Source organism: Pecten maximus, chromosome 19, assembly GCF_902652985.1.
Source record: "Pecten maximus chromosome 19, xPecMax1.1, whole genome shotgun sequence".
Lineage (NCBI taxonomy): Eukaryota > Metazoa > Mollusca > Bivalvia > Pectinida > Pectinidae > Pecten > Pecten maximus.
The window spans coordinates 23,579,865-23,596,826 of record NC_047033.1 but is presented as its reverse complement, the minus strand read 5'-3'; the positions used below and the strand labels follow the sequence as shown (position 1 = coordinate 23,596,826).

Sequence of the window (16,962 nt, the reverse complement as noted above, 5' to 3'; positions counted from 1 at the left end):
GCATCTAAAAAGCAGTGGATCATCAAAATAAAAAAAGAGGAAGGGTCATCATAATGGGTTCATCGGCACAACATATCCTAAGCTAGGTTTAAACCACAAACATAATTACTGTACTTACGTATCGTCCAGATCTGGCCACCTTAAACGTATGCCACGCCCAATCATTAACATCCCCGACCCTGAGGGATTGGAGTCGGATCTCTCGAAGGCCGCCGACACCTTCATCAATGCCAAACACTAGGTACCCGTCCTGAAATATACACCAATGGTTTATATGTAACTTTCTTTTACACTGCGGCACGGATTACACATATTTTTATGATGTAATATGATTGTAACAACAAAACTCGGTCTTACCTTTTATTTCCTTCAGGAATAAATTCATTATTCCTGCAATTTTGTTTTTCGAGTGTACATTATTCATTTTTTCATCAAACGCTTATGATATGCGTAAAAGCATTTAAAACAAGAGGCCCAGAGGGCCTGTATCAATCGCCTGGTTTATTTGAGCAAACATCAAAATAATGTTCATGTTATATTTAAAACGAAGTGAAGACTCAACATGGTTGTGTTTAAAGAAACCCAAAGTCCCTTGGGGGTTGGGAGAGACCTCTTGCCTTATTTTAACAACAGAATTGTGTTCATCTCTTGATGCCCAGCAACCCTATATTTGGCTGTGGGTTGGGGATCTCCATAGTTTCAAAAACACAAGAAGTCCCTTGTAGCAATATAGTCAAATTGATCCCTTTTGCCCCACTCATAAGGCCCCTGAGGTCAGCCCTATCATTTGTATAAGATTGAATCCCAACAACCTAGGGATGTAACTGCTGAAATATCAATGTCATACATTGCTTAGGTCCAGAGAAGAAGTCGCTAATACCAACATTGCCAAATGGAACCCTGTTGGCCCCGCCCCTCAGGCCACTGAATAAAAGCACTGGAACCCTGTTGGCCCCGCCCCTCAGGCCACTGAATAAAAGCCCTATCATTTAATGAATTTCAATCCCAGCCACCTAGGAATGTAACTGCTGAAATATCAATGTCATGCATTGCTTATGTCCAGAGAAGAAGTCGTTAATATCAATATTGCCAAATGGCCACTTTTGGCCCCGTCCCTAAGGCCCCTGGGGGATCAGCCCCATCATATGTAAAAAATTGAATTCCAACCACCTAGAGAAGCTTGGTTCTGTGGACCAGGTGAGCTAAAAACACATCAAAGTAGTAAAAGAATAATCATCAATTGTCATTTTTCATTGCCCGAAATCCATAACACTACCCGCTCCACCTCCCCTTGAATACGATGGCATGCTGCTACTAGTATGAGTTCAAACACATCATCACAATCGATAGTAAAACTGGTTTGATTATATTTGGACATTTTCAGGACAGTTTAGGACGCAATGAAATTGAAATGGTTGGTATAAATTATTCTTCATACGTCCAAAACAATAATCACAACTGTAAGTATAATTTCATTTTCCTAAAACTGTCTTGAAAACGAAAGTGTCCAGCATTCTTCTTCTATGAAACCTGTAATAGTAGATATTATTATGGGGGCAAACAAAACAACCATATATTTATATATCATATTATGTAGAACAGAGTTCAAAGGTCGACAAACATCGTGACCTTTATAATGAAGGTCAAAGGTCAGAAGATCATAACATATTTGACCTTTCTTTTCCATTCATGCTGGCGTCAAAAGCATTCCTATAATATAAATGTTTGTATTCCTTCACCACAAATCCTAATGTTTTGTCGATGTTTTCAGCAGCATTCAGGTTTTTGGTTACTTACGACACAAGTTTTCCCAGGGAACGATTCGTTCTGTTTGAAAAATATATCTGAATTATTTACCCTCACCAGTAATTCATTCTTATTTACAAAACTAAATATATCCGTAGAGCAATTGTTCACTCATTTTCGTTTACAGATTTTAACCTGTGTCATGCGCATGCTTTGTGGCTCCGTTTCCGGTTAACGGAAGCTTAACTTACGATACACTCTTTACCGCCTTGGAATGGAGTATTCTGTTGTAAACATTGATGTAGTAACAGAGATATTCAGTCATAGCTTCACAAATTCAGATTCAATATAAACTGGACCATATACTTAACGATATGTTAACATGTTAGAGTTAAGATGTAGTAATCTTTGTAAATGTTGCATTTTCGATTGTTAAAATTTTTTTCACCAGAAATTTCTTCGCAGAAGTTATGAAATAAACCATATTTTCCTGTTATTAGTTTATTTTCAGGTGTTTTTTTTTTACGAGTTTTATTCTTTAATCTGAAAAAGACCATAATAAAACCTCTCGGGGAAAGCACATTTTTTATGAAACGATGTGAAAACTAAATTAACTACGACAGATCATTATGCTCACATACATATTTGTAACCTGCAAGAAGGGGAGAGAACTAACCCTGAGTGCCAGGTAGAGGGTCTGGCCGGTTCTGGGGCGATGGTCGAGCCATATCAATCCATTAGACGCGGTTGTGGCGAACTGGAGGGAGAATGTCTCGTTTTCCGTATACTCAAGCATCTGACGTTGCACATCGGTAAATACGCTGAAGTTGTAATGGACGTAGGCATCACCTCCAGTAAACCGGATGGTGTTTGACTGTCGTTGCCGGGTATCCAATCTTAAACTTGTAGTGTCTCGACTTCCACCTTGTGACGTCACAGGAGCTAAACACAAAAAAACAACAACATAATCTTGAGATATTTGACTGTACCTGAATCTAAACATTTACATTATAGGAGTTGTAGGTAACACTAGTTATACACCGTTTAATATTCACTGCGGGACTGTAACGTGCATGTCAATTTCGTCACAATGCAGTTCACGTCATCACATGCAATATTTACATGAAGATGTGCTAATAGTTCCAACAGTTTAGCTGAATCTTGATATCCATAAAAAGAACAGACATAATATTGAATAGATTTTAATATCGATTCTCCGAATAATTTTCATGAACGTAGGTTTAAAATTTATAATTTTATTTAATTTCAAAGTAATTCAGATGGGCTCTTACTCGACTCGTCATTGGCTTTATTTTAGTAAAGATTTACTTAGTTTACCAGTACTGCCTACCAAATACATTGGTACCACCGGTATTAAAGATCACGGCTACATTAAATCAAAGTAAAATATAAATAAAATCTCTACGGAATTGATGACGTCATATTTGAGTGTCCCTTTTTGGCTGTAGATGTTATATTCATAACTTTGAGACGAAATTCAATAAATAATAAAATTCGATTTATTCTTCAACAGACTACTCTTATAATCTGGTACATTCCCCTTAACGGTACCCCGTTGGGAGCCCCACGTGCCATAACAGACGCGCGTGCCAGGTACGTGCTGGGGTGATTCACAGTAAGACAAGGTGTGTATGGTTGTCGGCCTGAGACAAAAATAGAACTTCCAAACCAAAACTACCTTCCTCTCCTTCAAACCATGTTCCCCTTCTACAATAACACATTGATGAACAGTATCAATTCACGAACCAAATCATGGAGTGTAAGGAACCACGTGATTTTGTCTCTTAAACATAAATAACGATATCATCACATATCATATTTTTCATAAACTGAAGGAGTAAATGTTTATTCGTCCAGGGCCAATGTCATAAGTAACAACTTTCAAAAACATCCCAATTCAAACTTTTTCTGAAAAAACTTTCCTCGCATGATGTGATGTACATGTACCTACAAATATTTAACGATGCATTATAAAATCGTATATATATACAATTCTAGGGTTTGCTGTAAATCACTTAATCAAATAATTTTACATATGTGTACCTTTCGAAAGTATGGTACAAATCTTGAGTATTCACATAAATGTAGGAAAACAATTAAATTGTCGCCCTACTTTATATTTACTGGAAGGCAGTTATGTAATAAAACTAAACACAAACATCAGATAATTTGTATGGTATATATACATAATAACGCCGCCAAGGAAAGACAGTAAATATTGTTCTGAGAACTGGGGCGTTTTCTATCTAATGAATACACTTCAGGATCATATTGACCCAGTACCAGTTGGACCGAGGGTTCTGGACCGCCCTTCCGGCTCGTTACAGCACAAGAAGGACTCAACCGTTTTTAAGCATACGAAGTACTATCCACTTAAGAAGAAACGATAATTGTCCTCAGCAAAACTTAACCTACTGTCAGCCCAACTCAATTTAATAAATAAAACATAGTTTCCATGACAACGACCCCGCAAAATGTAAGATATCAATTGGTGTCCTCTAATGGGGCTATCAAAACGTTAAGAAACTTTTCTCTCGGGGAAAACTTCAAAGCGATTATCTTACTAAGATTTATATCCATCTGATTTCAGACTACAACCTCCTTTAATCTATGAACATTCCGTTTTTTGTCTGTCCGTGGTGACTATATATAAGTCCCTTTCCTTGTGACCATAATTTTTTTGACCTTGAGTTTACAAATGAGCATTGTTTATGTACACTTATTGCGTTCGTCATCTCAGACTCTAGGCATTTAGATTATGGTTCTGGGTAAATTACTGAGTTTGTAATGCTTTATACTATTAACAACAGTTCACACCTAATCGAGTTTATTTCCACAAACCAAATTAAAATTTACAATAGATTTGAATAATCTGTAAACAAAATCAATAAATCAATTTTGTTTATTTTTGCCATATATCACAATAACATTGTACAAGTATATGGTGCAAAGTATTAAACATAGTTGGATATCGGGGATATATCATCTCAACCATAATAAAATATAAAATATTGATATTCTGAAGAGGAACTGTTACAATAAAACACACACACTTATATATATCGTACTGCCTTATACATAATGATTAAAAGACAATTACTGTATAACAACACATTATGTCTTTTAAAATAGTATTGAATAAAATGAATAAATACTAGTATGTATAATTAATATATATATAAATATGCATGAAAACATAAGTTTCTTGCTCTGCATAGTAAAATTTAGCTTCCCAGGGTTGGGGAGAGCCCTACCAGCGAGGTGTGCTAAATTCACTCTAAGAAAGATACAATTAACTAATCAGCTAAACAATGATTTACCCTATTATCATATTTAAATTATTTCAAATTAAAGAAAATGTAAATATATGATATTCAGCCAAACATGGCTTACAAGACACTCTCTAAAATTATCATTAACATAGGCTGCTTCGTCTTCTGTACATGCTATATCATGATTTACAAGTAGAATTTGTATTTTGAATACAAACTCCTGTTGAACAAGCTGAAGTAACTATATTAGGTTACAGCGCGTCCGTGGCCTGTGGCCTTTCCATGTACTACTAAAATAGGATCAAGTATACTGTATTGTCAAATATACTGTATTGTCAAGTATACTGTATTGTCAAGTATACTGTTTTGTCACACCTTTAAATTTCGCACCTGGTCGTCATGGAGTTATATACTTACACACAGGTGGTCATTTATCACTGCGGTCAGTTGTGGTCATTTATTTCCGTCACACGACGCCTCACCCATGACCTAGCTAGCTATTTAACTGGACCTCCCATCCCCAAGGGGACGTTAACGTGTGACTGCCGAAGTTAGCGAGGCAGAAAATGGATGTATGATACTCCCTGAAGCCGATTTATTAAGTTTTTAAACAAGTTATCTTTATCTGTGATTTCTGGGGTATTTATGGCGGTAAATCAAGAAATATGTTTCTATCGATTAATGTTTTCATTTAATATGTTAATGTGTAAAATGCTCAGCGTTTTAGAAATGGAAGATGCCATTTAAAACGGTATTAATAGCAACAAAATCAGACTTCTTAGGTCTCGGTATTTGAGGACATTTTAACGTATGCTAACATGTATAAAGGAAACGATTTAAGATAGATAAAACCAGATGAGCGAGAGAATTTTCACCGTGACCGACCTGAAGGCAAGTATACCTGTCCTGTATCATTTACACAGACTTCTATGCACATGGCCTTTTCTTTGTAGATAAAATACAATGCATTGGTGTTTTAAACATGGGGTAAGGGGGGCTGAAATGTAAAGATAATTTAGATTGAGGAGGCAATGTTTATTTGATTTATTTTGTTTGGATGTCTGAGAGTTACATTTCAAGTTTAGATCCATTCGTATCAACAACGAAATAACCGATATTTCAGGGAGCGAGTGTCCTCTGTAAGCTTCCCGCTGTAAGACACCGTTTTTGATTGTTTAATGGTTTAACTAGATACTAATCTGTCAAATGGTGTGTGGATCATCGAATTGCACTTAAAATCAGCCGTGATGGATTTGAAGTTAATTTGAGTAGCATTTGCACGATATTACGTAACCCGCAAACCGAACTACTAAAACGTCAATTAAGCCACTAAACTGGACAAGTGAATCGTCACTTAACCCGCTAAACCGGACAAGTGGAACATCATTTAACCCGCTAAACCGGGCAAGTGGAATATCACTTAACCCACTAAACCGGACACGTGGAACATCACTTAACCCGCTAAATCGGACAAGTGGAACATAACCCGCTAAACCGGACAAGTTGAACATCACTCAATTCGCTAAACCGGATAAGTGGAACATCTCTTAACCCGCTAAACCGGACAAGTGGAACATCACTTAACCCGCTAAACACGACAAGTGGAACATCATTTAACCCGCTAAACCGGGCAAGTGGAACATCACTTAACCCGCTAAACCGGACAAGTGGAAAATCACATAACCCGCTAAACCGGTCAAGTGGAACATAACCCGCTAAACCGGACAAGTGGAACATCACTTAACCCACTAAACCGGACAAGTGGAACATCATTTAATCCGCTAAACCGGGCAATTTGAACATCACTTAACCCGCTAAACCGGACAAGTGGAACATCATTTAACCAGCTAAACCGGACAAGTGGAACATCACTTAACCCACTAAACCGGACAAGTGGAACATCATTTAACCAGCTAAACCGGACAAGTGGAACATCACTTAACCCACTAAACCGGACAAGTGGAACATCATTTAATCCGCTAAACCGGGCAAGTGGAACATCACTTAACCCGCTAAACCGGACAAGTGGAAAATCACTTAACCAGCTAAACCGGACAAGTGGAACATCACTTAACACACTAAACCGGACAAGTGGAACATCATTTAATCCGCTAAACCGGACAAATGGAACATCACTTTACCCGCTAAACCGGACAAGTGGAACATCACTTAACCCACTAAACCGGACAAGTGGAACATCATTTAACCCACTAAACCGGGCAATTTGAACATCACTTAACCCGCTAAACCGGACAAGTGGAACATCATTTAACCAGCTAAACCGGACAAGTGGAACATCACTTTACCCGCTAAACCGGACAAATGGAACATCACTTAACCCGCTAAACCGGACAAGTGGAACATCACTTAACCAGCTAAACCGGACAAGTGGAACATCACTTAACCCGCTAAACCGGACAAGTGGAACATCACTTAACCCGCTAAACCGGACAAGTGGAACATCACTTAACCCGCTAAACCGGACAAGTGGAACATCATTTAACCCGCTAAACCGGACAAGTGGAACATAACCCGCTAAACCGGACACGTGGAACATCATTTAATCCGCTTAACCGGACAAGTGGAACATCATTTAATCCGCTTAACCGGACAAAAGGAACATCACTTTACCCACAAGTGGTTTTCACGACCGATGGTTACTGAATTTAACTTTTACAAGAGGTTTTCACGACCGATGGTTACTGAATTTAACTTTTACAAGTGGTTTTCACGACCGATGGTTACTGAATTTAACTTTTACAAGTGGTTTTCACGACCGATGGTTACTGAACTTAACTTTTACAAGAGGTTTTCACGACCGATGGTTACTGAACTTAACTTTTACAAGAGGTTTTCACGACCGATGGTTGCTGAATTTAACTTTTACAAGAGATTTTCACGACCGATGGTTACTGAATTTAACTTTTACAAGAGATTTTCACGACCGATGGTTACTGAACTTAACTTTTACAAGAGGTTTTCACGACCGATGGTTACTGAATTTAACTTTTACAAGTGGTTTTCACGACCGATGGTTACTGAACTTAACTTTTACAAGCGGTTTTCACGACCGATGGTTGCTGACTGAACTACCAGATTTAATTTCACGACCATTAATGTTTACGTTTTCCACAACTGTTGGCTTGAATAAGATTCCACAATCGCTGATTTGATGTACCGGAAAAGCAAAACTACATATTGACCTAGTGGAAGAGTATATAACCATGTATGTTTTGTTGATTAAACTGAATTCATCAGAGATATATTCGATAATATATTATGTGTATATATGTATCTACTCTGTATATAACCGTTGTGACGTAACCAGGATTTTGATCTCACCAGAAGAGAAAGCTACTATTTACAAAGAGAGGGTTTCGTCTCAATGACCCCGAACACTTCAGTATCACTCAGCTACCATGGTTACGTATTCGTGCTGACGTCACGAGTGCGGATTATAGCTTGAGATCGTATCTGTCAGGGCCGTATTGTGTATGTGTGGAGAAAACATGACTTGTCCAATGTTATCTATCTCTATATATTGTTTAATAAAAATACCCACAATCGCGATACTTAGATAAATATGTTTACACAGGAAATTGTAAGTTTACATTAGCAGTTTCCTGAATACCTGATACCGGAGTTATTGTTAAACTTTACAAAAGATATAATACACACAATGGTCTTTCTCCGATCTCATTTGCCTCAGTTTAACATATCTGATATCAGATAACACAGAAGATTTTTATGTAAATGTATTTCGAAGGAAATAAAATATATTATTTTAAAATTGTATGGAGTTCATCTTTGAAATGACGTTTTTCACGAGGACAATACAATAGATATGTCGTAAACCAAGGCCATATGATACATCACAGCTCATGAGTAATACCTTCCATCCCGATTACAGGGCAGATAACAAATACAAGATATTATCGCCAGTAGGCAAGGAGCGTTTCGTTTACACTGACGTTCGGTCCGGATCCACAATATATATTAACCTGAGGCTGACTGGTCTCGTTACCATAGATGGCAGCTCAGTCCCGTGATATACCATTCAGACGAACCAAACAAAATCATTCACTGATAATTCCTCCATCTTTTTATATGTTACCCCAATCTTCAAATTATCAACCTTATCCATGATTAAACGACAGTGTTATGTACTCGGTATGATCTTCAAATCTAAACTTTGAGGTGATGTACCGATACAAAAGCGTGAAAATATTCCAAAACGTATGCCTGTTGACGAAGTACAACACTGGATTTCCTTAAGAAATATGAATGTGGCATCACATGGCATCACAAGTTTTACAAATTCCATGTCAATGCTTTAATTTCTTTGATTGGAACATCGCCATAGACACGACGGTCACGTGACATTTGCTGAACCCCACCTTTCCGCCCCGGAACGAAGATTTGCATGTGAAACTTATAAGTGAGAACAGTACTAGAATTAATAAGACCTAAATAAAGATAAGCCTTGCACCAGTTAACAAGACGCCATCAGAGCCGCTCTGTAAACCAGCGTTTATGACGTCGCTGGGTTATAAATCAAACCATGCGTTTTGTTACTTATCAGATTGAGACAAAGAAACAAAGCGCATCACACATGCATAGCGAGCCATTTTATAGCCTTTAATCTTCTAGAAAATGCCTAGAATGGCCGGTATTCCATGCCAGTCACTTGATATCTCAAGTATATACCAGTTTATGATTTAAGTTATTATGATAATGGCATGTCGATTTCATCAGTGATATTATAAACCTAAAAATATTTTAGATTTCGACAAGGCATGCTGGCAAACCACAACCACATCATTGGATTCGCTCGACAAGGGTCAATACATTGCCGTCCATGCACGTGCACATGTGATACACGTACGAGCCGTACCGAGGTGTATGTAAACCTAATGGTCACGTGGTTGAGTGGGCGTTCGACCTTCCCAGATAAACTTACGGTTATTTCCAAATCAATAAGCTGTTATAAGTATGAACAATTTAAATATTGAGCAGGAAAGTAAATATGAAATTAAAAATCTAATTATCACATTAAATACAGAACACAAACACTCGAACAAGCTATCATATTAATCATTGGATATAGAGGCCCCATTAGGGGGACTGGTGTATACGATAAAATAGCATCGTAATTAGGCCCACATATCTTGTCGATCATATTTCACTTCCTGCTAGCTATCTAAACAAACATCGATGGATGATAGCAGACATTGACCTTTAACCTTACTTAGATGCACAGTGCCAGTTCTGTTGCCAGACCGATTCAACACACTGTCGGTCAATCCACTGTAAGAGGAATATCGGGGCGATACTTACACTATTATCTACGTATAGAGAGACTTTCAGATCTACCATCAGCTTTGATCAAGATTATTTACAAATCCATTGTTAATAATACTATTATACACATTATGATCGGTTTTGCATTGTTTGGAGACTAGTTTTGGAACTTTTCTTTTGTAGTCGCGTAATCCGGCTAAATTAATCCGGATGCACAAAAAACAGTTTATTAATCAATTATGCTAATAACTCATGAAAAACACTTTTTATTCAAAGAATTTACAGGATCTTTTGAGATAGTTTATTTTATTTCATCAAATTCTATCATTTATTTGCCAACCACTAGCCAGAGTGGTCATTTAGATTAGATTGAACGTACACTTGTTTATCCCGAGAAGATGTTAGGTTTAAATTAGATTGAACGTACACTTGTTTATCCCGAGAAGATGTTAGGTTTAAATTAGATTGAACGTACACTTGTTTATCCCGAGAAGATGTTAGGTTTGACTAAGTTGGCTATGGCTTTTTACACCACAAAACATGACCCTATAACTAACAATTAGCCGATGTCAGATTGTATTTCTCGTCGGTCTCATTTTACACGTGACCTCGTACGCCATCATTAGACAAATATTAACAGCCGAACGACTCGTCCTACTACTTATACTAATGTTAAATGTTCTCAAAGGTCTGATCACCTACCAACGACTTTTTCAAAATTATATTTCAACGAAAGTTTATATGTTCTGTTCCACTGAAACTATTTAAAGCTTGCTCTATTGTTAGAATAAATTATACACCAGATATTCACAAACAAATTAATAAATCTCCTTCTGTGTGGAACAGTATTTACTTAAATATATTATTGTCAGCAAGTTTACAATGCTTTCAAGGAAAAGCCCTGAATGTTTTCTCATCAAATAAAAGCATGGCAGACGGTTGCATAACGTTAGCGTGTATGAATTAAGACTCACCAATTCCCCAGCGGGGTGTTCTTACTGTGTGATGTTGGGCTAGGCTATAATGACTATACTAAAACTTCATGTTTCATTGTTGTCTTTCAATTACTTTCTCATGCGAGTAACATCATATCTTAAAACATGAAAGAATGTTTATTGTTTGCACTTCAGACGGTTTAAGATGCAGACGAGTTTTACATATTTACTAGTGAGGCAAAAAGTAAAATGTGTCTGGTGCTAATATACATTTCGACATTCAAGAAACCATTAAAAACGTTATAACTTCGTTCTTGCTGTTATATTTTACAAGGTTTAAGAACAAATGAAGTATTCTTATGCCAATACGTATCAAAATGTGAATTTTATGTCGATTAGAATACCGAAAAACACCAGAGACTGCGGAGATAGTAGATCAAGAACAGGTAAGAAAAATCCTACACAAAAACATTTTCTTTATAAATAAAAGCCCTGCCAGGTGTGCTTTAAGACCAATCCTACCACAGTTTGGTGTGGTGATCCCACCTAGATTTACGTACTAGTTAAGCGGATTACGCCAACAGAACTGAACACTTCAACTCAACATTTTAAGTAGTAGTTGTCCGAAACTATAACAATATCCTAACTGTTCGGGCCTCGATATGGGGATTACAATTTTTAAAGCTTTTGCAGGAATGGCGGTTCTTGTTTTTGTTTTGAATCAGACAGCTAAAGTACTGTAGAAAATACATACGGTATCCTAATAAGGGCAAAAACTGGCTAGACTTAATTATTTCAATAAACAGATGGATTACCAAAGTACAGACCAACGAATTTACATATAGACCAACTCTGGTCACAAATTATCTGAAATTTTACCGCGTAAAATATTCATCAACTTACTGATACTAAATGTCAAACTTTGCATGTTGTGAAGTACCAAATTAATTTATGTAAAACAGTATATTTATATACATTGTCTGTTTCCCAAGGACAGTGACATTTAGTAGCACCCCTCTCAATTTATAAACATATAGCTTCTACCAGACATAGGACATTCTATACTGATCACGTCATAGGTACACTGGAAAGGTATTCTCCACCAAATAGCTTTGCAAAGCTTACAAACGAATTGAAGATAAGATATTTTGATTCGATTTTCTTCATTTGTTGATATATATATTCTAATTGTTTATACTCAATTTGTGTACTATATCAATAGTATTGACTAGCGTGCAGTAAGATAATAAGATAATTTCAATACCATTGTTATCAGCATTACGAATGTTACACTTTAAATAATAATAACAAAAAATGTCCTTTCTTCTTTCGAATTCTGTTTTAACTGGAGTTTTCCTTTTTACATTCGCCGTTCTAGAAACAATCATGGTAAATAAATGCTAACGGCCCATGTCTTTCATAACTTTCTGGATCGTTTGCTGATTTTATTTAAGGTTTCTAAACAAATCTAATAAAGTGCTGATGAAATTGATTCCACTTGAAGTCTGTAACATTACACTAACGGAGTAGGAACATAGATAAGATTCCGGCAAGGAACATCGCAAAGGCCTGGTTTATATCTCTCCCCACTTGTACAATTAAACCACGTTTAATTACTTTCGTTGGTAATGACCCTAGTGTCATGTAACCGAGAGTTTTGCCTCTAGTATGGCGTGGTTCATGTTGTCTTTCAGTTTCCTTTGGTGTCTCCGTAGATCATGATGTCTTTCAGTTTCCTTTGGTGTCTCCGTAGATCATGTTGTCTTTCAGTTTCCTTTGGTGTCTCTGTAGATCATGTTGTCTTTCAGTTTCCTTTGGTGTCTCCGTGGTTCATGTTGTCTTCCAGTTTCCTTTGGTGTCTCCGTGGTTCATGTTGTCTTTCAGTTTCCTTTGGTGTCTCCGTGGTTCATGTTGTCTTTCAGTTTCCTTTGGTGTCTCCGTAGGTCATGTTGTCTTCCAGTTTCCTTTGGTGTCTCCGTAGGTCATGTTGTCTTTCAGTTTCCTTTGGTGTCTAAACAGTTTGAGATGTTGTCTTTCCTTTTGTTTTTGTTTCGCCTGTGTTTTTGTTGTTGTGTCTCCTTTTGTTTTTTGCTTCTCCTCAGTTCCTGTTGCTGTCTTTACATTTGCTTTGGTGCCTCCGCAGGTCATGTTGTCTTTCCATTTGTTTTGGGGTTTCTTCAGCTCAGTGTCTCCTCTGTTGCTATTGTTGTCTTTAGAGCTGTGGTGTCTCCTCTGCTTCTGTTGTCCTTTCATTTGTTTTGGTGTCTCTCTGGTTCCTATTTCCTTTCCTTTCAGTTTTGTTTTCCTCACCTCTTTATTACTGCTACCTGATATTTATTTCCCGATCCGTACACTTCGCCATGTCAAAAACAATTTCAGCAAATAGAACTGATTGTCCTAAATAATTTTCCCTTTAATAATATATCATTAATTGCAAAGCATACAGCAATACGAAAGTAGCTTGTTTGGATTGATTAACTGATTGACTGACTGGTTGATTGACAGTCTTTGTTTATATAATTAGAACTATACATAGAGCCTGATATAAAGGCTTTTATAGATGTAAAATGCTAATTGTATGTTAATATTATGTTAAATATGTAAATATACTGTAGATAATTAAACTTATTTCAATGCAGGTATTTAACCTTCATACTATGGCATATGTCATTTACAAATTGTATTGCAAAACAAACATGGCACTTCCGTTCCTCATGTAGGCAGCCTCGGTTTGACACTCTTACTTCATTTCCTCTGCTGTCTGATGGAACCAACAGGTAATCTCAATTCTCGGTTGTCTTTATTATCCATTATTGTTTACGTACTATCCACGAGGATATTATCAGAAACCATTCCGCAAATCCATGGATTCGTTCTTTATTGATCTTTCACAAGTAGATATAAATAACACACAAATAATGAATAGTAAATACAATTTGCTATTTCAATGTGTGTCCTTGACACTCGGACATTTATTTTCGCTTGAGATAGATTCCTTCGATTAGTATTTCATCCTTAATCCGTGTTTACTTTGAAATGATGATCGTAATGGCGCCCTGTTCGTTGTTACATCCTCTAATGTACTCTAGGCGAGAATATTTACACTTTAACTTTGATTTTAAACATAATATTTTATTTACCAGGAATGGTACACCAGATTTGCGATAGATTTGTACATACCATGTAATTATTCAGAATTATCACGTAGTCTACAGAAACAAAGATCCATTTTACAATACTCAGGAACAATAGCATATACATTGTCTCATATCTATACTAGCTGTTAAGTATGTTTCTTGAACAATGCTTTTGAACTGGTGTTGAGAGATCGCTAGATTCATTGACACGGGACGATATCACGTTGTGTGTTATTATTGAGATGTGATACCTAGCATAACTTAAATCCGCAGAGAGAAATAATAAAAATTCAGATTTGACATGACATGACTCATGTATCAAAGCTTCAGAGAAAACCTGTTTTTTTTCTAGAGTGCTTTGATTAAATCAGAGAATTACAAATTCCTCAATGGGCCAATGCTCTACCGTAATAAACATTATTATACTAAATCATCCAGGCGTAACGTACTATTGATGGATATACGGTGAACCTCACTCGGCTAGTTCAGTGTACACTATACCATTCACAATATCATCCATTGAAATCGAATCCAGTAAGAAAGCCTGTGAAATGCAGATTTCAATGTCACTCATATATTGTACGAATCCACTTTCACTTGTGTAGATCCGAGCATTGGTGATGTTTGTTGAAATTCCTTTGCACTAATACATTGATATACTAACGACAAAGTCTGGTGCAAGATCACCTGAACTTTGATAATTAAGGCTGATATATAAAACTTACCTGTGTAAAACAGCAGGAGAAGAAGAAAACTTGCTAAACGTATCATGTTGATTTCAGTCTCTTACAATTCCATGGTTGATATAGACACTCACAGAATATTTCTTAATCCACTGGGATCTAATCCTCAGGACACATGTAGTAAAAGGGACACACGTCGCCAATCAAACGTCGACTGCTATACTAAACACACGTTATGAATGTGTCGAATTTCTCCCGTCTATTATTATTGCGAAGTCTCAAGGTAGCCGTGAGGGTCTGAGCTGTGTGTGTATATATATCACACTTAAATCCCGGCCCACGTCTCCTCGTGTATACGATGAGAATTAGCGTACTCAATACACTATAGAGATGCCATTCTCGTCGGTAGCGAGGTTTTTTCCCTTCACAACAACTGACGTCACTTCCCTCTCGCGCTGTTGAGCGCGTGCTGCTACCGTTATCGAAAGGTGGCCGAAACTGTTCATTTCTATTGCAATCTACACTAACAACATGAGCAACACGTGGAACTGTCGTCTGCTTCAGACGTCGGGCAGATACTGACTTCTCGTCAACAAAAAGCTAACAATGACCTCATTTTTTTTGCCTTGAAGAGGTTTATATTTCAGTCATTCCCCACACACATTTTACAGTAGTTTATTTGGGTGTTAACGTTATCAGGGCCAGTGCATCACGTAATCTGCCTCGGGCGTTCAACTGACGAGGCCATTATTTATCATATATATTTCCCGTCGTGGGCCTCAAGGCGATTTTCGTAAGAGATAGAAGTGGTAGACTTGCTTTGCCTTCAGCCCAAACTTGGTACAGAAGATGCCTCTTTGGAGCAAAGATGTAACTTCAAGAGGTTCACAGTGGGATATTTTTTATTCATCCTAATCTTAAGGATAATTTGAATTATACGTTGCAAATGTTCATGTTTTATGAATGACTCAACGTAAAAATCGTAGTAAGTATATTCCAATCGGAATGTATAAAATTGTAACGTTACAACATGACTCTATCCTGTTATCAGTGAAGTATTGTTAATCTGGTCGGTTTACTTACATTTAGTGGTAGACTGTGGACTTAAGTGCCAATAAACGTCCCTAACGATCAGACTGGATCACAAAGGAAGACAATTAGGATTGTTAAAAGCCCATGTTGAAAGACGCGGGTTCCCACGATGGACACTGGTTACACCGGTATCGTGTATCAGTGAAGGTTCGATGGTATTGTCAGTTTATTTTGAAGTCGTTTTAAACAAGAAATAAAGGTGGCGTACACAACCAATCCGTAAACATATTTGAAATACTTAAAGATTGATAGTGATATAGCTATTCCATTTGTTTATAAACATTAATTACTTAAAGCTTTACCTTCATATATACTTACATATACTCAAATCTGCACATGTTAATATAATATCATATCATCACTAAAAATGTTTACACCGTTAATTAGATAATCATGAAATCCTCTGATAAAACAGAAATCAAAGATCGTGGCACCTTAAATAGTACTGTTATCAAAATAGAATTATTGCAAATACATTCTTCTGCTAGTTCATCTCGCATTCCTCCGGTAGTTCATCTCGCCCTAGCGGAAATTTGTCGATGGAATCAAACTTTTTTTTTCTTCATATAATGCTGTTAAAATATTGCTCTCAAATTCACAAAAAGTTATATTTATATGTGTACGTGGGAATTTAGCGCTACTGTATCGAGTATAGAAGATAAACTGCCGACTCTCGATCATATTCCCTAAGTATTTTACCAGAAGACACAGTATTTTTTGTATCAATGAGGATATCGGAGCCATGAGATTGGGGGTCTGATCCCAATAAACTTCC

At 36.9% G+C, this 16,962-nt stretch overlaps 1 protein-coding gene across 5 annotated transcripts in view; it reads right to left on the bottom strand.

Annotated features, from left to right (window-relative positions):
- Positions 1–16,962, bottom strand: part of LOC117317710 — a 104,988-nt gene that overhangs the window by 16,668 nt on the left and 71,358 nt on the right. For 3 of the 5 annotated variants that reach the window (XM_033872597.1, XM_033872601.1, XM_033872599.1), the window contains exons 11-13: positions 2,423–2,688; positions 1,998–2,030; positions 119–250 (exon numbers count right to left, since the gene is read on the bottom strand). In XM_033872597.1, the coding sequence (XP_033728488.1) occupies positions 119–250; positions 1,998–2,030; positions 2,423–2,688 (431 nt within the window). Of the gene's footprint in view, positions 1–118; positions 251–1,797; positions 1,828–1,997; positions 2,031–2,422; positions 2,689–16,962 lie in introns of all 5 variants that reach the window. The other 2 variants (XM_033872598.1, XM_033872600.1) reach the window with 2 other exon arrangements.